Genomic DNA, 27,854 nt, shown 5'->3' on the forward strand with positions numbered 1-27,854 from the left:
ACGGGGCAAAAACATGTACAATTGTCTCTGTCCAAGCTTCTGAAATCATTATAAAGTTGTATAAAGGCAAATTACTAGCTTGATGCTCTTGTTGCTATATACTCATCAAACATAACTGTTTTACAAACGATCAAAATTCACATATATATGCAATAAGAACAACAGCTTGAAAAAAAGAAAAAAAAAAGTTATCACCAAGTTATAAGTAGCCTATGTAAAGTAATATAATATCAGTTAAAACTTGAAACTATAAATGAAAGAAAGATAGTTCATGTCAAACCTCTAGAGGAGAGTCTGGTTCATCCAGGATGCTCTTTTCAGTCTGTATCCTCTGCATCGTCCCTGTTGAACTGGGATCCATTATCAGCACGTTCTGACTACCAGCTCTGCCAAACTTGCAGTCACTCTTTCTGGAGTCAGTCGTCCTGCACACCTCGTAGTTGTACACGTGTGGGAGAGTCCCTGTCCCCAAAGTGTCGGAGTAACGTGGTGGATAATATGGAATCACTGGCAGATTGGAGTGATACAGGATGCGAGACTGTCTCCATCTGTAGATTTTCACTGATATAATGACCACCACACACGTGATGAAGAGGAAGGAAACTACAGCCAAAGCCAACACTAAGTAAAATGTCAGGTTCTCATTGTACTCCTTGTCGTGTGTAACGTCAGTGAACTCAGACAGCACTTCAGGAAAGCTGTCCGCCACCGCCACGTTAACAATGACTGTAGCTGAACGAGAGGGCTGTCCGTTGTCCTCCACTATAACAGTCAGTCTTTGTTTGACTGCATCTTTATCAGTGACTTGGCGGATAGTTCTGACTTCTCCATTCTGTAAGCCCACCTCAAACAGCGCCCTGTCTGTGGCTTTCTGCAGTTTATAGGAGAGCCAGGCATTCTGTCCAGAGTCCACATCAACAGCCACCACTTTAGTGACCAGATAGCCCACATCTGCTGAACGAGGCACCATTTCAGCCACCAAAGAACCACCAGTCTGGACTGGGTATAGAACCTGAGGGGCGTTATCGTTCTGGTCCTGGATCATTATTTTCACAGTCACATTACTACTGAGTGGAGGGGAGCCTCCATCCTGAGCTTTGACCCGGAACTGAAAATCCTTGATCTGCTCGTAGTCAAAAGAACGCACTGCATGGATGACTCCACTATCAGCACTAACGGACACATATGAGGAGACTGGCACTCCGTTAACAGAGGAGTCCTCCAGTATGTAAGAAACACGGGCATTCTGGTTCCAGTCAGAGTCTGTGGCTTTGACTGTGAATATAGAGAGACCAGGTGTGTTGTTTTCCATTATGTAGGCCTCATATGAGCTCCTCTCAAAGACAGGAGGGTTATCATTGACATCAGAGATCTGTAAGGTGAGAGTGACGCTGCTGGAGAGGGAGGGTACTCCATCATCAGAGCAGGTCACAGTTATATTATAATCAGAAGCTCTCTCTCTGTCTAAATCACTGTCTGTCACTAAACTATAGAAATTATTGGTAGATGATTTTAAAGTAAATGGTACAGTTTCACCTATTGAACATTGTACCTTTCCATTTTCTCCTGTGTCTTTGTCTTCGATGTTAATCATTGTAACCACTGTGTTAAGTTCAGCATCTTCGGATATTACGTTTGATTTTGACATTATGTTAATTTCTGGTTTGTTATCATTTACATCCTGCACATCGATCATCAATTTACAAGAGTCTGTGAGACCTCCATCATCACTAGCACGGACATCTACTTGAAAATGCCGTGATTCTTCAAAGTCAATATTTCCGATCAAAGTAATCTCACCACTGTCCTTTTTTACCGTGAATAATTTCCTCACATCATCTAATGTATTAGTGATTGAATACGTAATTTTACCGTTAGAACCTTGGTCTGCATCTGAAGCTGTAACAGTGGCAATAACTGTGCCTTTAGGTGAATTTTCAGTAACTGTAGCTTTATATATAGGTTGAGTAAAAACAGGAGCATTATCATTTACGTCTAAAACTGTAATGTCAATCTGCATTGTTCCTGACATTTGTGGCTCTCCTCCATCTACAGCCGTTAATACGAGTGATACATGTTCCTGTTTCTCTCTGTCTAAAGGTTTCTGCAACACCATCTCAACATTTTTATTCCCATCAGCGTTATTATGTAGCTTTAAGGCAAAATTATCTGTTGGTTTCAGTTCATACCTTTTCAGATCATTAATGCCAACATCCAGATCCACAGCCCTTGCCAGCGCAAATTTAGATCCAATCACCGCTGATTCACTGATATTAAACTCGGCCTTGTTTTCTTCAAATATTGGAGCATTATCATTAATATCTGTAATCTGGACTGTAGCGCTATAAAACTCCATCGGGTTTTCCAAAATAACCTGAAAATGTAAAGCACAAGGCGTCGTCTGTCTGCAGAGCGTCTCCCTGTCGATTCTCTCTTTAACAAGGAGGACTCCTCTGTCTCTGTTCAGCTCGATGTACTCGTCACTCCCTCGGGTGTAAATACGAGCTTTTCCAGAAATTAATCGTTTTGTTTCTAAACCTAAATCCTGTGCTATGTTACCGATTACAGAGCCTTTCACCATTTCCTCTGGAATTGTGTAGGTGACTTGTCCAGTCGCCGAACTGAGACAAACGAGACAGAAAAATAAAAGCGCCCGTCGGTTCATTGTTCTGTGGCAAAAATCCTCCACAAAAGTGGGTCCTCCTGCTATAAATCCTTCCAACAAAATAGTTGTTTTCAGTTATTTAACATCAATGTCGCATGTCTACCATCCACAGAGCAAAGAATATACGAATTCCTGATCTATGAAACACGGAATTACTGTAGTTGTTCGTCTCTCTGCTCGTCTTTTGCCGTCCTCATAATGGCGAATGAACTTGGGAGGTGCTGGTATAATCTCTCTCAAGCTTCCACACTCAAGGCAACAGCGGCCCTAACAGTTCATTATATAAAACTGCACATGATCAACATGAGAAATCCACCAGGGGACGTACATATGCGAAAGAAAGCTACTTAAAATGATTTGCAGCAAAGTCATTGTTCATAATTTATACATTTACTGTATGTGATGGTTCATGATATGAACATCTCATTTTCGCCATCAAAACCAATATCAATTGAGTAACAAACATCAAATCTTACCAAATGCAAAAAAGAGGGGTCAATTAGTTTGGGAATAAAACAAAACAAAACAAAACAAAAAAACACATTTAAATAAAGACTGAAGAAGAAGAAGAAGAAGGAGAAGAAGAAGAAGAAGAAGAAGAAGAAGAAGAACAACAACAACAACAACAACAACAACAACAACAACAACAACAAGAAACACTTAGGGAAGATAACCATGTACAACTGTCTCTGTCCGAGGTTCTGAAACCATCATAAAGTTGTATAAAGGCAAACTACTGGCCTTATGCTCTTGTTGCAGGTATAATCATCGAACAAAACTGTTTTAAAAACGACCAAAATTCACATATATAAGCACTAAGAACAACAGCTTGAAACAAAGTAAAAAAGTTATCACCAAGTTATAAGTAGCCTATGTAAAGTAATATATCAGTTACAGCAGTTAAACTTGAAGCTATAAATGGAAGAAAGATAGTTCATGTCAAACCTCTAGAGGAGAGTCTGGTTCATCCAGGATGCTCTTTTCACTCTGTATCCTCTGCATCGTCCCTGTTGAACTGGGGTCCATTATCAGCACGTTCTGACTACCAGCTCTGCCAAACTTACAGTCACTCTTTCTGGAGTCAGTCGTCCTGCACACCTCGTAGTTGTACACATGTGGAAGAGTCCCTGTCCCCAAAGTGTCGGAGTAACGTGGTGGATAATATGGAATCACTGGGAGATTGGAGTGATACAGGATGCGAGACTGTCTCCATCTGTAGATTTTCACTGATATAATGACCACCACACACGTGATGAAGAGGAAGGAAACTACAGCCAAAGCCAGCACTAAGTAAAAAGTCAGGTTCTCATTGTACTCCTTGTCGTGTGTAAAGTCAGTGAACTCAGACAGCACTTCAGGAAAGCTGTCTGCCACCGCCACGTTTACAATGACTGTAGCTGAACGAGAGGGCTGTCCGTTGTCCTCCACTATAACAGTCAGTCTTTGTTTGACTGCATCTTTATCAGTGACTTGGCGGATAGTTCTGACTTCTCCATTCTGTAAGCCCACCTCAAACAGCGCCCTGTCTGTGGCTTTCTGCAGTTTATAGGAGAGCCAGGCATTCTGTCCAGAGTCCACATCAACTGCCACCACTTTAGTGACCAGATAGCCCACATCTGCTGAACGAGGCACCATTTCAGCCACCAGAGAGCCACCAGTCTGGACTGGGTACAGAACCTGAGGGGCGTTATCGTTCTGGTCCTGGATCATTATTTTCACAGTCACATTACTACTGAGTGGAGGGGAGCCTCCATCCTGAGCTTTAACTCGGAACTGGAAATCCTTGATCTGCTCGTAGTCAAAAGAACGCACTGCATGGATGACTCCACTATCAGCACTAACGGACACATATGAGGAGACTGGCACTCCGTTAACAGAGGAGTCCTCCAGTATGTAAGAAACACGGGCATTCTGGTTCCAGTCAGAGTCTGTGGCTTTGACTGTGAATATAGAGAGACCAGGTGTGTTGTTTTCTACTATGTAGGCCTCATATGAGCTCCTCTCAAAGACAGGAGGGTTATCATTGACATCAGAGATCTGTAAGGTGAGAGTGACGCTGCTGGAGAGGGAGGGTACTCCTTCATCAGAGCAGGTCACAGTTATATTATAATCAGAAGCTCTCTCTCTGTCTAAATCACTGTCTGTCACTAAACTATAGAAATTATTGGTGGATGATTTTAAAGCAAATGGTACAGTTTCACCTATTGAACACTGCACCTTTCCATTTTCTCCAGTGTCCTTGTCCACAATATTAATCATTGTGACCACTGTGTTAAGTTCCGCATCCTCAGATATTACATTTGACTTTGACATTATGTTAATTTCTGGTTTGTTATCATTTACATCCTGCACATCAATCATCACTTTACACGAGTCTGTCAGACCTCCATCATCACTAGCACGAACATCTACTTCAAAATGCCGTGATTGCTCAAAATCAATATTTCCGATCAAAGTTATCTCGCCGTTGTCTTTGTTTACTATAAATAGTTTCCTAACGTCATCTAATCTATTAGTGATTGAATATGTAACTTTACCGTTTGAACCCTGATCCGCATCTGAAGCTGTAACAGTGGTAACAACTGTTCCTTTAGGTGAATTTTCAATAACTGTAGCCTTGTATGTGGGCTGAGTAAAAACAGGAGCGTTATCATTTGCGTCTAAAACTGTAATGTCAATCTGCATTGTTCCTGACATCTGCGGCTCTCCTCCATCTACAGCCGTTAATACGAGTGATATCTGTTCCTGTTTCTCTCTGTCCAAAGGTTTCTGCAACACCATCTCAACAATTTTCTTCCCATCAGCCTTGTTATGTAGCTTTAGAGAAAAATTATCTGTTGGTTTCAGTTCATACCTTTTCAGATCATTAATTCCAACATCCAGATCCACAGCCCTTTCCAGCACAAATTTCGATCCAATCACCGCTGATTCGCTGATTTTAAATTCCACTTTGTTTTCTTCAAACATTGGAGCATTATCATTAATATCTGTAATCTGCACTGTAACGCTGTAAAACTCCATCGGGTTTTCCAAAATAACCTGAAAATGTAAAGCACAAGGCGTCGTCTGTCTGCAGAGCGTCTCCCTGTCGATTCTCTCTTTAACAAGGAGGACTCCTCTGTCTCTGTTCAGCTCGATGTACTCGTCGCTGTCTTGGGTATAAATACGAGCTTTACCCGAAATTAAACGTTTTGTTTCTAAACCTAAATCCCGTGCTATGTTACCAATTAAAGAACCTTTCACCATTTCCTCTGGAATTGTGTAGCTGACTTGCCCGACAACCTGATCCAGAGAAAAGAGACAGAAAAATATCACCGCCAGTCGGTTCATTGTTCTACGGCAAAATTTCCTCCACAAAATCGTATCTTTCTGTTAGAAATCCTTCCAAATATGATTCTTTTCAGCTCTTAAAAATCAGCGTCGCATCTTTACCATCCCCAGAGCGAAGAGCATACAAGTTCCTCATCTATGAAACGTCGTTTAAGTTGTTTTTCTATTCTTTACTCGTATTCTGCCGTCCTCATAATGGCGAAGGAATATGGGAGGTGCTGTTATAATCTCACTCTCAAGCATTCACAGTAAAGGCAACAGCGGCCCTAACAGTTCATTATATAAAACTGCAGAAAATCAACATGAGAAATCCTTCCAGAAGACTAAATAATGAGGAAAGGTACCTTTAAATGAAGCGCACCCCTGAAACATTAAGGTGCTGTCAGTCTAAATTAACTCTATGTTGTAGTTCACTATAATAATTTCTTATTTTCATATTTAAATGTACAGTAACAATAGGTCAAAATATGGTATTTGACATTAACTTCGAAAAGTGAATTTATAAAATACAGACATTGAATTACAAATTGAAAGGAATAGTTATGAAAAGAAAAAAAAGGAAAGAAAAATAGAATGGAGGATATAAGTGATGTAGAAATTTCGCTATCCGAGGTTCTGAAATGCTTACAGTGAAAGGGACATTACTTCACTGTTCACATACTGTCATGTAGAGGCAATGATCACATTTCCTAAATTTAAAAGACACTGTATGTATCATTACATTAATAGAAGTAGTTTTAGTAGAAGCAGCCGAAAAACTATTGTGGATTGTTATGTAATAAATCTGAAGAACATGCATTCATAATAAAAATAATAATTACGATAAAAGTATAAATAAACAGGGCATCAAAATGTTGAAGCCACAAGTTGAAAATATAGCAATGGACTTTGTACAACAATGCCAAATTCCTTGCGACTGTAAATTCCAAAAGCTCTACAATGAAAATAATTAAAGTCAAACCTCTAGAGGAGAGTCTGGTTCATCCAGGATGCTCTTTTCACTCTGTATCCTCTGCATCGTCCCTGTTGAACTGGGGTCCATTATCAGCACGTTCTGACTACCAGCTCTGCCAAACTTACAGTCACTCTTTCTGGAGTCAGTCGTCCTGCACACCTCGTAGTTGTACACGTGTGGGAGAGTCCCTGTCCCCAAAGTGTCTGAGTAACGTGGTGGATAATATGGAATCACTGGGAGATTGGAGTGATACAGGATCCGAGACTGTCTCCATCTGTAGATTTTCACTGATATAATGACCACGACACACGTGATGAATAAAAAGGAAACTACAGCCAAAGCCAACACTAAGTAAAAAGTCAGGTTCTCATTGTACTCCTTGTCGTGTGTAAAGTCAGTGAACTCAGACAGGACTTCAGGAAAGCTGTCCGCCACCGCCACGTTTACAATGACTGTAGCTGAACGAGAGGGCTGTCCGTTGTCCTCCACTATAACAGTCAGTCTTTGTTTGACTGCGTCTTTATCAGTGACTTGGCGGATAGTTCTTACTTCTCCATTCTGTAAGCCCACCTCAAACAGCGCCCTGTCTGTGGCTTTCTGCAGTTTATAGGAGAGCCAGGCATTCTGTCCAGAGTCCACATCAACAGCCACCACTTTAGTGACCAGATAGCCCACATCTGCTGAGCGAGGCACCATTTCAGCCACCAAAGAACCACCAGTCTGGACTGGGTATAGAACCTGAGGGGCGTTATCGTTCTGGTCCTGGATCATTATTTTCACAGTCACATTACTACTGAGTGGAGGGGAGCCTCCATCCTGAGCTTTGACCCTGAACTGGAAATCCTTGATTTGTTCGTAGTCAAAAGAACGCACTGCATGGATGACTCCACTATCAGCACTAACGGACACATATGAGGAGACTGGCACTCCGTTAACAGAGGAGTCCTCCAGTATGTAAGAAACACGGGCATTCTGGTTCCAGTCCGAGTCTGTGGCTTTGACAGTGAATATAGAGAGACCAGGTGTGTTGTTTTCTACAATGTAGGCCTCATATGAGCTCCTCTCAAAGACAGGAGGGTTATCATTGACATCAGAGATCTGTAAGGTGAGAGTGACGCTGCTGGAGAGGGAGGGTACTCCTTCATCAGAGCAGGTCACTGTTATATTATACTCAGAAGCTCTCTCTCTGTCTAAATCACTATCTGTCACTAAACTATAGAAACTATTTGTTGAGGATTTTAAAATAAAAGGTACAGACTCACCAATAGAACATTGTACCTTTCCATTTTCTCCAGTGTCCTTGTCCACAATATTAATCATTGTGACCACTGTGTTGAGTTCAGCATCTTCGGATATTACGTTTGACTTTGACATTATGTTTATTTCTGGTTTGTTATCATTTACATCCTGCACATCGATCGTGACTTTACAAGAGTCTGTGAGACCTCCATCATCACTAGCACGGACATTTATCTGAAAATGCCGCGACTGTTCAAAATCAATATTTCCGATCAAAGTTATCTCTCCGTTGTCTTTATTTACTATAAATAGTCCTCTAACATCATCTAATCTATTAGTGATTGAATATGTAACTTTACCGTTTGAACCCTGATCTGCATCTGAAGCTGTAACAGTGGTAACAACTGTGCCTTTAGGTGAATTCTCAGTAACTGTAGCCTTGTATGTGGGCTGAGTAAAGACAGGAGCATTATCATTTGCGTCTAAAACAATAATGTCAATCTGCATTGTTCCTGACATCTGCGGCTCCCCTCCATCTACAGCCGTTAATACGAGTGACATGCGTTCCTGTTTTTCCCTGTCTAGAGGTTTCTGTAAAACCATCTCAACGATTTTCTTTCCATCAGCGTTGTTATGTATCTTTAAATCAAAATTTTCTTTTGGTTTCAGTTCATACCTTTGAAGATCATTCATTCCAACATCAAGATCGACTGCTGGTTCCAGCATAAATTTCGATCCAATTACCGTTGATTCACTTATTTTAAATTCTACTTTGTTTTCTTCAAATGTCGGAGCATTATCATTAATATCTGTAATCTGCACTGTAACACTGTAAAACTGCATCGGGTTTTCCAAAATAACCTGAAAATGTAAAGCACAAGGCGTCGTCTGTCTGCAGAGCGTCTCCCTGTCGATTCTCTCTTTAACAAGGAGGACTCCTCTGTCTCGGTTCAGCTCGACGTACTCGTCACTGTCCTGGGTATAAATGCGTGCTTTACCTGAAAATAATCGTTTTGTATCTAAACCTAAATCCTGTGCGATGTTACCGATTAAAGAGCCTTTCGCCATTTCCTCTGGAATTGTGTAGCTGACTTGTCCGGCTACCCGATCCAGAGAAAGGAGACAGAAAAACATCACCGCCAGTACGTTCATTGTTCTATCCCAGTATTTCCTTAGCAAAGAGCTGTACGTTTAAGCCATAAATCCGTTCATCTGATAAAACAAAAGTGTGAAACATCAGTGTCGAATATCTCCAGCCCACAGAGTGAAGTTCCTCACCTATGAAATGTGGTTTTACTGTCGATTTTTCTGCTCTTTGCTCGTCTTTTGTGGTCCTCATAATGACGAATGGATATGGGAGGTGCTGTTATAATCTCACTCTCAAGCTTCCACACTCAAGGCAACAGCGGCCCTAACAGTTCATTACATAAAACTGCAGAAGATGCACATGAGAAATGCATCCAACGAATATACAAATAAGGAAGAAAGCTATCAACGTCTCACTTTTTTAATTAAGTTCTATATCAACTGAAGAACAAATATAACATTTACTTAATGTACTAAAGCAGGGTTGTAAAACATTCAAATATACAAAAGGAAAACAAAAAGTACATAAAAAAGACCAAAGAAAATGAAACGCTTGTGGGGAAAAGACAACAGCGTGTACAACTTTCTCTGTCCGAGGTCCTGAAATTATCACAACCTGGCGAACACACATTATTATTTTAATTATCACAACCTGAAGGCGAATTACTGGCCTAATTTTCTTGTTGCTGGTATAACTGTCTAACAAATCGCTTTTAATACCGTTTCCTAAATAAGAAAGAAATGCCAAATTGAGAAAAACAATGTAAGCACGAAGACAAAGAGCTTGAAACAAAGGCAAAAATGTATCACCCAGACATCAGTATGTAAAATAATATCACATTAGCTCTAGTAATTAACCTTGAAGCTATAAATGTGAAAAATATAATTTGTGGCAAACCTCTAGTGGAGAGTCTGGTTCATCCAGGATGCTCTTTTCACTCTGTATCCTCTGCATCGTCCCTGTTGAACTGGGGTCCATTATCAGCACGTTCTGACTACCAGCTCTGCCAAACTTACAGTCACTCTTTCTGGAGTCAGTGGTCCTGCACACCTCGTAGTTGTACACGTGTGGGAGAGTCCCTGTCCCCAAAGTGTCTGAGTAACGTGGTGGATAATATGGAATCACTGGCAGATTGGAGTGATACAGGATGCGAGACTGTCTCCATCTGTAGATTTTCACTGATATAATGACCACCACACACGTGATGAAGAGGAAGGAAACTACAGCCAAAGCCAACACTAAGTAAAAAGTCAGGTTCTCATTGTACTCTTTGTCGTGTGTAAAGTCAGTGAACTCAGACAGCACTTCAGGAAAACTGTCCGCCACCGCCACGTTTACAATGACTGTAGCTGAACGAGAGGGCTGTCCGTTGTCCTCCACTATAACAGTCAGTCTTTGTTTGACTGCATCTTTATCAGTGACTTGGCGGATAGTTCTGACTTCTCCATTCTGTAAGCCCACCTCAAACAGCGCCCTGTCTGTGGCTTTCTGCAGTTTATAGGAGAGCCAGGCGTTCTGTCCAGAGTCCACATCAACAGCCACCACTTTAGTGACCAGATAGCCCACATCTGCTGAACGAGGCACCATTTCAGCCACCAGAGAGCTACCAGTCTGGACTGGGTACAGAACCTGAGGGGCGTTATCGTTCTGGTCCTGGATCATTATTTTCACAGTCACATTACTACTGAGTGGAGGGGAGCCTCCATCCTGAGCTTTGACCCGGAAGTGGAAATCCTTAATCTGCTCGTAGTCAAAGGAACGCACTGCATGGATGACTCCACTATCAGCACTAACGGACACATATGAGGAGACTGGCACTCCGTTAACAGAGGAGTCCTCCAGTATGTAAGAAACACGGGCATTCTGGTTCCAGTCAGAGTCTGTAGCTTTGACAGTGAATATAGAGAGACCAGGTGTGTTGTTTTCGACTATGTAGGCCTCATATGAGCCCCTCTCAAAGACAGGAGGGTTATCATTGACATCAGAGATCTGTAAGGTGAGAGTGACGCTGCTGGAGAGGGAGGGTACTCCTTCATCAGAGCAGGTCACAGTTATATTGTATTCAGAAGCTCTCTCTCTGTCTAAATCACTGTCTGTTACTAAACTATAGAAACTATTTGATGACGACTTCAAATTAAATGGTACATTTTCGCTGATCTGGCACTTCACGTTTCCGTTTTCTCCTGAATCTAAGTCCTCGGTATTAATCATTGTTATCACAGTGTTGCGTTCAGCGTCCTCTGATATTACATTTGACTTCGACATTATGTTAATTTCAGGTTTGTTGTCATTGATGTCTTGCACGTCGACAATTAGCTTAGAAGAGTCTGTAAGTCCACCATCATCACTAGCAAGCACATTTATTTGAAAATGCCTTGATTTTTCGAAGTCAATGTCGCCAATTAATGACACATCTCCACTATCTCCATTGATCGTAAATATTTTTTTGACGTTATCTAATGTATTGGTGATCGAATATGTTATTTTACCGTTGGAACCTTGATCTGGATCTGAAGCTTTAACCGTGGCAACAACTGTGCCTTTTGGTGAATTTTCTATAATTGTAGCCTTGTATGTGGGCTGAGTAAAAACAGGAGCATTATCATTTGCGTCTAAAACTGTAATAATAATCTGCATTGTTCCTGACATCTGCGGCTCTCCTCCATCTACAGCCGTTAACACAAGAGATATCCGTTCCTGTTTCTCTCTGTCTAAAGGCTTCTGTAACACCATCTCAACATTTTTATTGCCATCAGCGTTATTATGTAGCTTTAAAACAAAATTATCTGTTGGTATTAATTCATATTTTTGAAGATCATTAATTCCAACATCCAGATCGACAGCTCTTTCCAGCACAAATTTAGCTCCGGCGACAGCTGACTCGCTAATTTTGAATTTCATTTCACTTTTCTCAAATGCTGGTGCATTATCATTAATATCTGTAATCTCGACAGTAACAGTATAGAATTCCATAGGATTTTCTAATATGATCTGAAAATGTAAGGCACAAAGCGCTGTTTCTGTGCAGAGTGCTTCTCTGTCGATCCTCCCTTTGACGAGGAGGAGTCCTCTTTCTCTGTTCAGCTCCACGTACTCGTCGCTGTTCCTGCTATAGATTTTAGCTTTACCTGATATTAAGCGTTTAATTTCCAAACCTAAGTCTTGCGCTATATTGCCAACTAACGATCCTCTTGCCATTTCCTCTGGAATTGAGTAGGTGACCTGCCCAAACACTGAACCAAGGCAAAGGGGAAGGATAAACAACAGTACTTGCCGATTCATTGTTCTAACCGTGTCGTTTCTGTCCGAGTGTCTCAACAGCCTTTTTTTTTTTTTTTTTTTTTTTTTTACATTCCAACAAAAATCTTCCTTACATCCATTCAAAAACGACCAAATCAAGAAATCATAAAACTACGGAAGAAAAACAAATATCCGAGGTTATATATCCGAGGTTAGAGTATTTTCCAATAATATCACACACGACCCAAATAGCCCAGTTTTCCCCGTCGTGGTCTTTCTCCTTATGACGGTATTAAATGGGAGGTGCTGGAACAGTCGTCAAAGCAGCAGTGAACACTGGTCAACAGCGGCCCTAAGAGTTCATTTTATAAAACTACAGACTGTCTCAAATCAAACTACAGACGTTTAATGTACACTATTTGGCAATTTTGTTAGAATACATCAAGTAACATATGGTACAGTCTCCTTTAAGTATTGTAATAAAATTACAGTTTAAAGCATATACACACATTTCAGTGTTATTTCAAGTGTTTCAAAGACTGCATGTATATAAAATGAGACCGAAAGTGGGAAAAGGGAAACTAGCTCGGAAAACTAATCAACTAAAAATGATAATTGTATTAAGAGAGTAAGAGAGAGAGAGAGAGAGAGAGAGAGAGAGAGAGAGAGAGAGAGAGAGAGAGAGAGAGAGAGAGAGAGAGAGAGAGAGAGACATTAACACCAAACAGAAAATTAAGAGTTATGCGGAAAGGCAGATGATGAATCCAGGAAACACAATTTAAAAACTTTAAAGACATGATTTTGTCACTATACTGTGTAATGAGGTAAATCAGGCTCGGGAAGAGATTAGAAAGTCACAGTTTGCAAATAGAATATAATAAACTGATAATATATGTTATACTGCTAAAATTATTTTGAAATATGTCCACTTAACCATTTCAGTGTTTCTTCACAAATAGCTAAAACCATTCATACACAAACAATAAAGGACGAGATCTTAATTAGAGCTTTGAAAATATCAACAGACATAGTAAGCAGCAGCTTCATTAATAATATTTTTCTTTGAAATCATGAAGCAAAGGAAGTCACACACTGCATAACCAAACACCACGTGATATCATAACCTATACGGAGAAGTTTAACGACTTTCAGCAAATAATAGTTTACTTCTAATGTTCTTGTCACCTAAAAGATATCATGACTGTTACAATACCATTAATGACAATGACAACATTATTACTAAGTTTTTCTCTACCATAAATAAGTCTCTTGGTGCATCATGCTCGTCTAACAAACAAACAAACTGACTGACTGACTGACTAACGCATTATTGATATTTTAGAACGTCTAACCTCTAGTGGAGAGTCTGGTTCATCCAGGATGCTCTTTTCACTCTGTATCCTCTGCATCGTCCCTGTTGAACTGGGGTCCATTATCAGCACGTTCTGACTACCAGCTCTGCCAAACTTACAGTCACTCTTTCTGGAGTCAGTCGTCCTGCACACCTCGTAGTTGTACACGTGTGGGAGAGTCCCTGTCCCCAAAGTGTCGGAGTAACGTGGTGGATAATATGGAATCACTGGCAGATTGGAGTGATACAGGATGCGAGACTGTCTCCATCTGTAGATTTTCACTGATATAATGACCACCACACACGTGATGAAGAGGAAGGAAACTACAGCCAAAGCCAACACTAAGTAAAAAGTCAGGTTCTCATTGTACTCCTTGTCGTGTGTAAAGTCAGTGAACTCAGACAGCACTTCAGGAAAGCTGTCCGCCACCGCCACGTTAACAATGACTGTAGCTGAACGAGAGGGCTGTCCGTTGTCCTCCACTATAACAGTCAGTCTTTGTTTGACTGCATCTTTATCAGTGACTTGGCGGATAGTTCTGACTTCTCCATTCTGTAAGCCCACCTCAAACAGCGCCCTGTCTGTGGCTTTCTGCAGTTTATAGGAGAGCCAGGCGTTCTGTCCAGAGTCCACATCAACAGCCACCACTTTAGTGACCAGATAGCCCACATCTGCTGAACGAGGCACCATTTCAGCCACCAGAGAGCCACCAGTCTGGACTGGGTACAGAACCTGAGGGGCGTTGTCGTTCTGGTCCTGGATCATTATTTTCACAGTCACATTACTACTGAGTGGAGGGGAGCCTCCATCCTGAGCTTTGACCCGGAAGTGGAAATCCTTGATCTGCTCGTAGTCAAAAGAACGCACTGCATGGATGACTCCACTATCAGCACTAACGGACACATATGAGGAGACTGGCACTCCGTTAACAGAGGAGTCCTCCAGTATGTAAGAAACACGGGCATTCTGGTTCCAGTCAGAGTCTGTGGCTTTGACTGTGAATATAGAGAGACCTGGTGTGTTGTTTTCTACAATGTAGGCCTCATATGAGCTCCTCTCAAAGACAGGAGGGTTATCATTGACATCAGAGATCTGTAAGGTGAGAGTGACGCTGCTGGAGAGGGAGGGTACTCCTTCATCAGAGCAGGTCACAGTTACATTATACTCAGTTGATCTCTCTCTGTCCAAATCACTCTCAGTCACAATAGTAATAAAATTATTTGTTGTTATTTTAATGGCAAAAGGAATATTTTCATTTAAAACACACGTGACCTTACCATTCTCATTTGAGTCTGGATCTTGTACATTAAGCATCGTCACAACCGTTCCATGTTTAACGTTCTCCGACACTGTGTTGGATTTAGACATTATGTTAATGTTTGGAGGGTTGTCGTTTACGTCTGTTACGTCTACAAAAACCTTGCATGCATCAGATAAACCTCCCTGATCGGATACTTGGACGTCTACCTCATAAATTCTCCTTTTTTCATAATCAATGTTCCCAATTAACGTTAATACTCCGCTATCAGCATCGATTTGAAAGAGATTTGCTGCCGTAGATTTGGGTATTACATATGTAACTTTTCCATTATTTCCTTTATCTATGTCTGTGGCTCTTACTGTCGTTATGGCAGTGCCAAGTGGCGCATTTTCTGTAACACTTGCCTTGTATTCGGGCTTTGAGCAAACCGGGGCATTGTCGTTTACATCTAATACAGTTATGTCGATCTGCATTGTCCCGGAGAGCTGTGGTTCTCCGCCATCAACAGCGATTAAAATTAAGGATAAATGTTCAAGTTTCTCTCTGTCTAGTGGTTTCTGTAAAACCATCTCCACATGTTTATTCCCATCTCCTCGTGTTATCGTTTTCAGTGCAAAATTATCACTCGGTTTAAGGGTGTAGCTGCTCAACCCATTAATACCAACATCATCGTCTATGGCTTTGTCTAAGAGGAACCGAGCTCCCGTGAGGGCCGATTCGGCAATTTCGTATTTCATTTCACTCTTCTCAAACGTAGGTGGGTTGTCGTTTATATCCGTAATTTCGACAGTAACCGTGTAAAACTCCATTGGATTTTCGAGAATCATCTGAAAATCAAGTGCGCAAGGCATTGTTTGTCCGCAGAGAGATTCTCTGTCTATCCTGTCCTTAATAAGGAGGACTCCTTTTTCTCTTTTCAGCTCAATATACTCCTCCGTGTTTCCAGTATATATTCGAGCTTTACCAGATTTCAGTCTTTCCCCACTTATACCTAAATCCTGAGCTATATTGCCGATCAGTGCCCCCTTTGACATCTCCTCTGGAATGGAGTAGCTGACCTGCCCGTGTACTGCACCGAGAAAAAGCATCAGGGTAAACAACATCCCTTTCCATCCCATCGTTTCGATCAAATTGAAGGCAAAAATTCAAAAGAAAATAGTCAGTTCCATGCACCAGACTCCGATCCTGTTCAGGAAATGTACGAATTTAGTCCTGTGAACAAAGGGACGCAGTGGGCCTATCGTGGCTGTTAGCTATAATCTCCACTTCTCTTTCCCAGAGTAAAATGTTGAGGTATAAGGGTGGTACTCGAATAAATGTTGTGTAAGCAACTCGATGGTCAACAGCGTCCCTCTCTGTTCACTGCAACGAACTACATGTGAAAGGTGAAGCTTCCTGTGTGTGTGTGTGTGTGTGCGTGTGTGTGCGCGATTAAATTTCATTGTTGTGACTTTATATGTACATTTCTCAACACCGTTGTCTAAGAACAACTACAAGTTTAACCCCCAGTAATCACATGAATTAGTATATGCACTGATGAAAGAAGAAAATAAGGAGTACAATAGATGTAAGTAAGTGAAGTTTTGCTTCAGGTAATCAATAGCTGAGCTTTCTGTGCTTTTATCACTTTTAAATGAACTCAAATAAATTATTGTAGACGTTAATAAATGGTCCATACTAAAAGGATTGGGATTTGTGCTGCATCTTTATACCGCTGAACTACCATTTAAAAGATGAACACGTTGATAGAACTGGAAGAAAAGGGAGGAGAAAGAAACGTTATCTACTTCGCTGTCCATGGTACTGACTTGGCCGAACCGCAACAAGAGGTGGAAATGTTAATGTACAACATCTTATGAATAAACACTCAGAGCGAACTGTACAAGACAAAAATCTGCAGGGATTTATATTTTATACTGAATAACGAATCTCTAGAGGAGAGTCTGGTTTATCCAGAATGCTTTATTATAATTAAAAAAAAAAAAAAGGCTATTCTAATGACATTACTATTTGTTGCATAGAACAATATTAGGAATGGTAGAATTTCTGAAAAAGGTAATTAGTAACGTAAGTAAAACACAAATAGGTCTTTTTATACAGGAGCTGTCCGTCCCGTGGAACTGAAAAGTACAAGGGGCATATTTTAGGGCTTACAAGAAATTGCAACAATATTTCAATAAACTAACGTATTTTGTGCATTATATCTCACCTCTAGAGGAGAGTCTGGTTCATCCAGGATGCTCTTTTCACTCTGTATCCTCTGCATCGTCCCTGTTGAACTGGGGTCCATTATCAGCACGTTCTGACTACCAGCTCTGCCAAACTTACAGTCACTCTTTCTGGAGTCAGTCGTCCTGCACACCTCGTAGTTGTACACGTGTGGGAGAGTCCCTGTCCCCAAAGTGTCGGAGTAACGTGGTGGATAATATGGAATCACTGGCAGATTGGAGTGATACAGGATGCGAGACTGTCTCCATCTGTAGATTTTCACTGATATAATGACCACCACACACGTGATGAAAAGGAAGGAAACTACAGCCAAAGCCAACACTAAGTAAAAAGTCAGGTTCTCATTGTACTCCTTGTCGTGTGTAAAGTCAGTGAACTCAGACAGCACTTCAGGAAAGCTGTCCGCCACCGCCACGTTAACAATGACTGTAGCTGAACGAGAGGGCTGTCCGTTGTCCTCCACTATAACAGTCAGTCTTTGTTTGACTGCATCTTTATCAGTGACTTGGCGGATAGTTCTTACTTCTCCATTCTGTAAGCCCACCTCAAACAGCGCCCTGTCTGTGGCTTTCTGCAGTTTATAGGAGAGCCAGGCGTTCTGTCCAGAGTCCACATCAACTGCCACCACTTTAGTGACCAGATAGCCCACATCTGCTGAACGAGGCACCATTTCAGCCACCAGAGAGCCACCAGTCTGGACTGGGTACAGAACCTGAGGGGCGTTATCGTTCTGGTCCTGGATCATTATTTTCACAGTCACATTACTACTGAGTGGAGGGGAGCCTCCATCCTGAGCTTTGATGCAAAACTTGAAATCCTTGATCTGCTCGTAGTCAAAAGAACGCACTGCATGGATGACTCCACTATCAGCACTAACGGACACATATGAGGAGACTGGCACTCCGTTAACAGAGGAGTCCTCCAGTATGTAAGAAACACGGGCATTCTGGTTCCAATCAGAGTCTGTGGCTTTGACAGTGAATATAGAGAGACCAGGTGTGTTGTTTTCTACAATGTAGGCCTCATATGAGCTCCTCTCAAAGACAGGAGGGTTATCATTTACATCAGAGATCTGTAAGGTGAGAGTGACGCTGCTGGAGAGGGAGGGTACTCCTTCATCAGAGCAGGTCACAGTTATATTGTACTCTGAGGCTCTCTCTCTGTCTAACTCACCTTCAGTTTTCAAGCTGAAGAAATTATTTGACGTTGATGAGATTGAGAATGGAATATTTTCATTCATATAACAATGAACTTTTCCATTTTTCCCCGAGTCTGAATCTTGGACGTTAATCATTGTCACAACGGTCCCAGGCCGTATGTCCTCTTTTATGTCACTGGACTTTGACATAACGTTTATTGTAGGTGTATTGTCATTTGTGTCAGTTATATCTACTATAATTTTACACGTGTCAGTTAATCCACCTTCGTCACTGGCCTGGACATTTATTTGATACTGTCGTTTCTTTTCGTAGTCAGTGTTTCCTATTAGTCTAACCTCTCCTGTCTCTCTGTTTATTTCAAATAATTCGGCTACATTATCGAGTAGATTTAATATAGCATAAGATATTTTACCATTAGATCCTTCATCTGGGTCTGAAGCACTAACAGACACTACTTGCGCACCCGATGGTGAGTTTTCCTTTATTGTAGACTTATATATTTTCTGCGTAAAAATCGGTGCATTGTCATTACTGTCTAACACAGTGATTTGTATTTGTACTGTGCCAGATAGTTGCGGCTCACCACCGTCTGATGCAGTTAATATAAGGGACAAATGATCCTGTTTTTCTCGATCTAAAGGTTTCTGTAAAACCATTTCAACCATTTTGCTTCCATCGACTTGATTTTGTAGCCTCAGAGCAAAGTTATCGGTTGGTTTCAATAAATAACTTTGAAGCCCATTAATACCGACATCTAGATCTATTGCTTGCTGTAATAAGAACACTGCTCCTGTGACCGCCGACTCGCTTATCCTGAATTTCATCTCACCAGTTTTAAACATAGGGGCGTTGTCATTAACATCTGTGACCTCGACGGTAATACTATAAAATTCCATTGGATTTTCCAAAATAACCTGAAAATGCAAAGCACAGGGCGACGTGTGTGCGCAGATTACCTCTCTGTCAATCCTCTGCTGAACCACAAGGACTCCCCTGTCTTTATTTAACTCGATGTATTCTGCACTGTCACCCGTGTAAATGCGAGCTTTTCCCGATTTCAGTCGTTTCACATCCAAACCTAAATCTTGTGCAATATCACCAACAAAAGAGCCTTTAGGCATTTCCTCTGGAATCGAATAGCTGACCTGCCCAGAAACTGAAGTAATACAGAAAAGGGAGATAAACAGCAACACTCGCCGTCTCATTGTTCTGTCCGTCGTGACTCTAACGCAAACCGCAAAAAAAAAAAAAAATCCTTCACTATCTTGAGCGTTGTTCTAGTGTAATAATCCTTTCGCAGTTGGATTGTGTGCAATCACACAGACATTTAAAAAAGAAGCACAAATAAAAATAGTATATCTCCAGAAAAAATGTATTTTACTCCGTTTGTCGTATTCTGTACGCTTCCTTTTGCTCCTCTTCCTTTTTAATCGAGATGGTGGGGGAGGTACTGCTCATTCGATCTCCTCGAATAACACAGACTAGTCAACAGCGGCCCTAAGAGTCCACAGTGAAGAACTACGCAATACAATGGATGACTGAAAATAGTTGATTCTCTTCTTTGACCACCATATCCAAATTTGTAGATGTAGCCCAAGAATTCATTTAGCCTATTTAAGTTATATCTACTCGGTTTCCTCATTTCTTTCAGTTTAGTGGGCTTTAAGCATGAAAACCTCTGAACCCTTGTGAATTGGGAACTGACACATATGAGAACTGTTAGAGGTTCTCTGAAGTACAGCGGCAGAAAAAAAATAGTAGACCATCAAAAGTCAACAAAAACAATGGTTATAGAATCAAGTACTTACTCCTGTGTATATCATGTGACTAAAACAGAAAAGAAAAAAGGGAATGCCCAAAAGCACTGTTTTTGGCGGTACAATGCCATAGCTATTGATCTTAGAACCTTTGTGATTTTGGTTTTTATCAAGAAAACCATGGAGATTGGCTACATATCAGCTCTTAATTTAAAATCTTATGAGCTATTTTTGTTATCATTATATTTGTCCAAACAAATGTAATTTTAGTTGTACCAGGCATTAAAATGAACAAGAAACTGAAGAAAACAAGGGTTGGTCTAATATATTTTTTTTCCATGACTTCTCTAGGTCCTTCTGTCTTTTTGATGTACATAAGGATTAAAGAAGAATTAAAATTAGTGCCAGTGAAAATATTCTCCTCAATTCTTTTAAAAAGTATGGACAAAAAAAGTCTTCATATCTAAATTGCTTTATGAGCCTTTTTTAAGTGAAATTTACAACGAGCCAGCACTGTATATAAATTGATTTAACAACAACAAAACAACAGTCACATCTTAAACATCCCCCATATTTCTTGAACTAAATTACCCCTTGTCATATTTGACTGCTCACTAACCTTTCCAAAAATATATTTTAAAAGCTAAACAAACCCACTGTTTGCCCAAATTTGATCAAACTGTTCATTCCAGTCCTCAAAACATTATGAAATGTCTCCAAATAAGCATAGCTGTCAGATGATTGAAAGAAGTGAAATATGAAAATACCATGCTAAACATAGGTCAAATGCATACTCTGGGGAACCATTGGCAAAAACATAATTATTACATGTAAAAATAAATAAATGAATGAACGTTCATATGCACTGACTGTATTTCATTATTTCTAGAAAACTCACCTCTAGAGGAGAGTCTGGTTCATCCAGGATGCTCTTTTCACTTTGTATCTTCTGCATCGTCCCTGTTGAACCGGGGTCCATTATCAGCACGTTCTGACTACCAGCTCTGCCAAACTTACAGTCACTCTTTCTGGAGTCAGTCGTCCTGCACACCTCGTAGTTGTACACGTGTGGGAGAGTCCCTGTCCCCAAAGTGTCGGAGTAACGTGGTGGATAATATGGAATCACTGGCAGATTGGAGTGATACAGGATGCGAGACTGTCTCCATCTGTAGATTTTCACTGATATAATGACCACCACACACGTGATGAAGAGGAAGGAAACTACAGCCAAAGCCAACACTAAGTAAAAAGTCAGGTTCTCATTGTACTCCTTGTCGTGTGTAAAGTCAGTGAACTCAGACAGCACTTCAGGAAAGCTGTCCGCCACCGCCACGTTAACAATGACTGTAGCTGAACGAGAGGGCTGTCCGTTGTCCTCCACTATAACAGCCAGTCTTTGTTTGACTGCATCTTTATCAGTGACTTGGCGGATAGTTCTGACTTCTCCATTCTGTAAGCCCACCTCAAACAGCGCCCTGTCTGTGGCTTTCTGCAGTTTATAGGAGAGCCAGGCGTTCTGTCCAGAGTCCACATCAACAGCCACCACTTTAGTGACCAGATAGCCCACATCTGCTGAACGAGGCACCATTTCAGCCACCAGAGAACCACCAGTCTGGACTGGGTAGAGAACCTGAGGGGCGTTGTCGTTCTGGTCCTGGATCATTATTTTCACAGTCACATTACTACTGAGTGGAGGGGAGCCTCCATCCTGAGCTTTGACCCGGAACTGGAAATCCTTGATTTGTTCGTAGTCAAAAGAACGCACTGCATGGATGACTCCACTATCAGCACTAACGGACACATATGAGGAGACTGGCACTCCGTTAACAGAGGAGTCCTCCAGTATGTATGAAACACGGGCATTCTGGTTCCAATCAGCATCTGTGGCTTTCACTGTGAATATAGAAAGACCTGGTGTGTTGTTTTCTACAATGTAGGCCTCATATGAGCTCCTCTCAAAGACAGGAGGGTTATCATTGACATCAGAGATCTGTAAGGTGAGAGTGACGCTGCTGGAGAGGGAGGGTACTCCTTCATCAGAGCAGGTCACAGTTATATTATACTCAGATGCTGTTTCTCTGTCTAATTCACTTTCTGTCACTAAAGTAAAGAAATTATTTGATGTTGACTTGATTTTGAAATGACTATTTTCATCTAACACGCAATGAACCCTACCATTGTCATCTGAATCTGGATCCTGAACATTTATCATAGTCAGAACTGTGCCTGGCTTAACATCTTCAGACACACTTGTTGACGTTGACATAATATTGACAGCTGGTGGGTTATCATTTGTGTCCAGCACCTCGATTATAACTTTACACTCATCAGAGTTACCACCTCCATCTGCTGCCTGGATATCTATCTCATAATGCCTAAACTTTTCATAATCGAGTTTGCCATTTAATGTAACTACACCTTTTTCTTCATCTACATCAAACATTCCAAGTGCACCATCTGGAACATTAGAAAGTGAATATTTTATTTGTCCATGTGGACCCTCATCTGCGTCTTTTGCGCTCACTGTGGCAAGAGTAGTTCCTTTCAATGAGTCTTCTTTCACATTTGACCTAAACTCGGCCTGAGTACAAATGGGCGCATTATCGTTTGCGTCCAGTACAGATACTGTTACTTGTATTGTTCCAGATAGCTGCGGATTTCCACCGTCTACGGCAGTCAATACTAAAGTCAGGCGCTCTTGTTTTTCTCGATCAAGGGGCTTCTTTAAAACCATTTCCACTTTTCTATCAGTGCCTATTTTATAAGGGTTTAAAGTGAAAATGTCGGTTGAACTCAGTGAATATCCTTGCAGCCCATTTACACCTACATCGGAGTCAACAGCCTTTTCTAAAACATATTTTGATCCAGTGTGAGCCAGTTCACTGATCTCAAACTTAATCTCATTGTTTTTAAATGCAGGAGCGTTATCATTAATATCAGTGATTTCAACAGTAATGCTGTAAAATTGCATCGGATTCTGCAGAATTATCTGAAAAGCCAGAGCACAGGGCGTCGTCTGTCCGCACAGCGCTTCTCTGTCTATCCTCTCTTTGACGACGAGAACTCCCCTTTCTGCATTTAGCGCGATATATTCTGTGCCCTCTCCAGTATATATACGAGCTTTCCCCGATTTCAGTCTTTTGAGATCTAAACCCAAATCCTGAGCTATGTTCCCAACTACGGATCCCGTCTGCATTTCCTCGGGAATAGAATAGCTGACTTGCCCCCAAACTGAGCTGAGGCAAACAAGCGACACAACCAACAGTACTTGCCGTTTCATTGTTCTGTCCGACATTCTTCCGTCCATAAAATACTGATATTCCTTCCGTTATCCAGTAAAATAATATTTACAGGGATATGAGAGAATATTAATCCAGAATCCGCATTCTGAATATATGGACGATTCACCTGTCTTTTCCGTGTTAAATTATATCTCCGTTTCAAAACGTCATTCTCCGTTTTTCCCTCGTCTCCATAGCATTTGTAGTTGGTGGGGGAGGTACATCTGCAAAGAATCCCTAAAATATCATCAGACTAGTCAACAGCGTCCCTGTGAGTCGAAAACATTGAACTACACACTACAGAGACCTATCAGAGCTTTATGGCGTTGATGGAAAAATGCGTTCAAATGTACTCATAATTTTAAGGTATGGGTGTCTGGTATTATTAAACAGCATCCTGTTGAACACATCGGTACACACAACTTCATACTGGACCGAAAAATGGGCATAGTTCAAAGTCAAATGTGTTCCTCTAATGCAGATGCTCTGTTTGCTCCTTTTGCTCTGTTCTCTCTCTCTCTCTCTCTCTCTCTCTCTCTCTCTCTCTCTCACACACACACACACACACACACACACACACATACGCACGCACGCACGCACGCACGCACACACACACACACAAGGTTAATAGACACTGCTCTATCCATGGTGCTGAAAGTAACCGTCATTATACAGGATATGTATACAAAAACTGCAAGAGGAATTGAATTAAAATATTCTGGCCGGGTCTCTCTCTCTCTCTCTCTCTCTCTCTCTCTCTCACACACACACACACACACACACACACACACACACACACACACGCACACACACAAAAAGGTTAATCGACACTGCGCTATCCATGGTGCTGAAAGTAACCGTCACTGTGAACTAAGCTGTCAAGACTATATGTGTATCTCTTAGACCAAAAATATATTTATGTACGGTAAGTTTTATTGTACTGTGCCTTTCACTTGTATTAATAATAATAAAAAAGCGATGATACACAATAGAAAACATAATTTGTAAGTTTGGCTGAGGTAAAGTCTCTTTAACTTCATTTTCCCCCTGTTTTATCAATCTGTTTTTGTGTATAATTCAGATTTACTAAATATGAACCACAACTAAGAGATAGAGGAAAATGAGTTAGTTAAGAAATTACCCAGAAAACTATAATTATTTACACATTTAAACAAATACAACACAATGTGCAGGTATACAAAAGAACGAAAAGCCAACCTCTAGTGGAGAGTCTGGTTCATCCAGGATGCTCTTTTCACTCTGTATCCTCTGCATCGTCCCTGTTGAACTGGGGTCCATTATCAGCACGTTCTGACTACCAGCTCTGCCAAACTTACAGTCACTCTTTCTGGAGTCAGTCGTCCTGCACACCTCGTAGTTGTACACGTGTGGGAGAGTCCCTGTCCCCAAAGTGTCTGAGTAACGTGGTGGATAATATGGAATCACTGGCAGATTGGAGTGATACAGGATGCGAGACTGTCTCCATCTGTAGATTTTCACTGATATAATGACCACCACACACGTGATGAATAAAAAGGAAACTACAGCCAAAGCCAACACTAAGTAAAAAGTCAGGTTCTCATTGTACTCCTTGTCGTGTGTAAAGTCAGTGAACTCAGACAGCACTTCAGGAAAGCTGTCCGCCACCGCCACGTTAACAATGACTGTAGCTGAACGAGAGGGCTGTCCGTTGTCCTCCACTATAACAGTCAGTCTTTGTTTGACTGCATCTTTATCAGTGACTTGGCGGATAGTTCTTACTTCTCCATTCTGTAAGCCCACCTCAAACAGCGCCCTGTCTGTGGCTTTCTGCAGTTTATAGGAGAGCCAGGCGTTCTGTCCAGAGTCCACATCAACAGCCACCACTTTAGTGACCAGATAGCCCACATCTGCTGAACGAGGCACCATTTCAGCCACCAGAGAACCACCAGTCTGGACTGGATACAGAACCTGAGGGGCGTTGTCGTTCTGGTCCTGGATCATTATTTTCACAGTCACATTACTACTGAGTGGAGGGGAGCCTCCATCCTGAGCTTTGACAACAATATGAAGTTCTTTAAGTTGTTCGTAGTCAAAAGAGCGCACTGCATTAATAGCTCCAGTTTCAGTATTTATAGAAAGGTACGAAGACGCTGGACTACCATTTATCTGTGTGTCTTCCAGAAAGTATGATATTTTTGCGTTTTGATTCCAATCCAAGTCTCGTGCTTTGACCGAAAATATTGCCATTCCAGGAGAATTATTTTCTGTGACTTGTGCAACATATTGAACTTTATCAAATGATGGAGCGTTATCGTTCACGTCAGATATTTTCAGATGTAACACTACTGTGCTCGATAGAGGAGGTGATCCAGAATCTATTGCTTTTACGGTTATGTTATATTCTGATACAACTTCTCTGTCAAAAGCTGAGTCTGTAACTAATGCATAGTAATTAGTTAACGTTGATTTTATTTTAAATGGGAGACTGCTGTCTGTGGTACATATAATTCTTCCGTTTTGTTCGGAATCTGCGTCATTCACATTAATTATTGCCACTGTTGTACCTGAGGCAGAATCTTCAGGTACAGGGCTAGAGAACGACATCACATTTATTGCAGGTGCATTATCATTGACGTCTACAATCTCAATTAGCAATTTACTTGAATCTGTTAGACCTCCTTGATCCACAGCTTCAATCATAATTTCATATTTTTTGTTTTTTTCATGATCTATTTGTCCCACAAGTGTTACAATGCCTGCAGTTTCGTCTAAATGAAATATATCAGCAAGTTGCTCCTTCATGTTAGAAAATCTATAGCTGATGAGACCGTTTGATCCGCTGTCTGCATCACTGGCATTCAGTGTTGTGATATAGGTGCCTTTTGACGCATTTTCGGAAACAGTAGCTCTATAGAGAGTCTGATTAAAAATTGGAGGGTTATCATTAATGTCTAGCACTGTAATAATTATATTTACTGTACCAGATCTATGCGGAGTTCCACCGTCAACAGCTATGAGCTTTAAAGCTATCCTCGGCTGGCTTTCTCTGTCTAACGGCTTTTGTAAAATCATCTCACCGTATTTCCGGCCATCTGGACTTGAATACTGCTTTAAACTAAATATGTCATTAGTAGACAGTATGTATTTCTGAAGCCCGTTACTCCCCACATCTGCGTCTTCGGCGGTGGGCAACAAAAAGCGTGATCCTAGTGTGGCAGACTCGCTTATTTCAAATTTAATTTCATCCTTTTTAAAAATCGGCGAATTGTCATTTATATCCGTTATTTCCACTGTTATTCGGTGCAGCTCCATAGGGTTTTCTAAAATCACTTCAAAGCTGAAACTGCACGGTGTTACGTCTCCACAGAGCTGCTCCCGGTCCATTCTCTCGTTGACGACTAAAATGCCTTTGTCTGTTTTTAGCTCACTGTAGTGGACGCTTTGACTGGTAACGATGCGGGCACGGCCAGAACGAAGCCTTTGCAAATCTAAACCGAGATCTTGAGCTACATTACCGATCAGTGATCCTTGTTTCATCTCCTCTGGAACTGTGTACCTGATTTGGCCAATGGCGCTGTGACTGAGAGACGACAAAAACACCAGAAACGGCCATAGTGATCTGCAAGATAAACGCCATTTAACAGGAGGAGTGGTCTCCTTTCCAAACGCCATTGCTCAGACAAGTCCAAAAATCTGCTATGTATAATCCACAGAGAACAGAGGTCACTGCATCAACCAAAAAAATCATCTGATTGTTCAATCCCGATTCCGAAATGAACCCGTAGCTGTAATCAGCTTTATGACACACACAGTTTGCATTCGCTGCTGCTTAAACGGAACAAAGAGGGTTGTACCTCCACAGTGCTGAATCTGAACAGTTGTTTGACTGATCAACAGCGTCCCTTACTGCCCAAACCATGAATATCAGGAACACAAGCAGAAAAGGGAAAACATCATTCCAGAGGACGACAAAACCAGATAAAATCATATCAATTGACATGCAAAGAAAACTATAAAGTGCTTGGCTGCATTTAATTCTGTTATGTGTTACTTTTAAGGACAAAGCCCGTGGATTGGTTTTACTGCAACTGTAATAACATACATTCTGCCACACATCACATTACATATCGCTCCTTATTTCACAATAATCTTTTAATGATAATACCAAAAAGCACACTGAGCGTCCTATCAGTGAAACTTCATCAGTTCTATTTCTAAAAATGGGGATGGAGTGATCAGCTAAATATGGGATCCACTGACACCCATCATCAGCTAATAAGTTGCTATCTATCAAACTGATTTAAATTGCTACACAC

At 41.1% G+C, this 27,854-nt stretch overlaps 8 protein-coding genes and 1 pseudogene across 43 annotated transcripts in view; all 9 read right to left on the reverse strand.

The window, feature by feature from the left end:
• LOC115426731 (protocadherin gamma-C5-like) overlaps nucleotides 1–27,854 on the reverse strand; it is a 332,740-nt gene that overhangs the window by 121,697 nt on the left and 183,189 nt on the right. The gene's annotated exons all lie outside the window — the stretch shown is intronic.
• Nucleotides 275–2,826, reverse strand: LOC115426768 (protocadherin beta-16-like). Its single transcript, XM_030144989.1, has one exon. It carries the CDS (start codon nucleotides 2,663–2,665, stop codon nucleotides 275–277), a length of 2,391 nt encoding a protein of 796 aa, XP_030000849.1. The 5' UTR covers nucleotides 2,666–2,826.
• LOC115426769 (protocadherin beta-16-like) lies at nucleotides 3,605–6,292 on the reverse strand. Its single transcript, XM_030144990.1, has one exon. The coding sequence runs from the start codon at nucleotides 5,993–5,995 to the stop codon at nucleotides 3,605–3,607; it is 2,391 nt and encodes a 796-aa protein (XP_030000850.1). The 5' UTR covers nucleotides 5,996–6,292.
• Nucleotides 6,951–9,516, reverse strand: LOC115426751 (protocadherin beta-16-like; annotated as a pseudogene).
• On the reverse strand, nucleotides 10,135–12,585 carry LOC115426761 (protocadherin gamma-A5-like). Its single transcript, XM_030144981.1, has one exon. It carries the CDS (start codon nucleotides 12,556–12,558, stop codon nucleotides 10,141–10,143), a length of 2,418 nt encoding a protein of 805 aa, XP_030000841.1. The 5' UTR covers nucleotides 12,559–12,585; the 3' UTR covers nucleotides 10,135–10,140.
• Nucleotides 12,600–16,408, reverse strand: LOC115426763 (protocadherin gamma-A2-like). Its single transcript, XM_030144983.1, has one exon. It carries the CDS (start codon nucleotides 16,245–16,247, stop codon nucleotides 13,836–13,838), a length of 2,412 nt encoding a protein of 803 aa, XP_030000843.1. The 5' UTR covers nucleotides 16,248–16,408; the 3' UTR covers nucleotides 12,600–13,835.
• On the reverse strand, nucleotides 17,303–19,933 carry LOC115427481 (protocadherin gamma-A11-like). Its single transcript, XM_030146059.1, has one exon. It carries the CDS (start codon nucleotides 19,721–19,723, stop codon nucleotides 17,303–17,305), a length of 2,421 nt encoding a protein of 806 aa, XP_030001919.1. The 5' UTR covers nucleotides 19,724–19,933.
• On the reverse strand, nucleotides 21,132–23,733 carry LOC115427482 (protocadherin gamma-A2-like). The gene has a single exon (XM_030146060.1). It carries the CDS (start codon nucleotides 23,580–23,582, stop codon nucleotides 21,132–21,134), a length of 2,451 nt encoding a protein of 816 aa, XP_030001920.1. The 5' UTR covers nucleotides 23,583–23,733.
• On the reverse strand, nucleotides 24,708–27,401 carry LOC115426741 (protocadherin gamma-A1-like). The gene has a single exon (XM_030144960.1). It carries the CDS (start codon nucleotides 27,208–27,210, stop codon nucleotides 24,724–24,726), a length of 2,487 nt encoding a protein of 828 aa, XP_030000820.1. The 5' UTR covers nucleotides 27,211–27,401; the 3' UTR covers nucleotides 24,708–24,723.

Source organism: Sphaeramia orbicularis, chromosome 10 (genome assembly GCF_902148855.1).
Source record: "Sphaeramia orbicularis chromosome 10, fSphaOr1.1, whole genome shotgun sequence".
Classification (NCBI taxonomy): Eukaryota; Metazoa; Chordata; class Actinopteri; order Kurtiformes; family Apogonidae; genus Sphaeramia; species Sphaeramia orbicularis.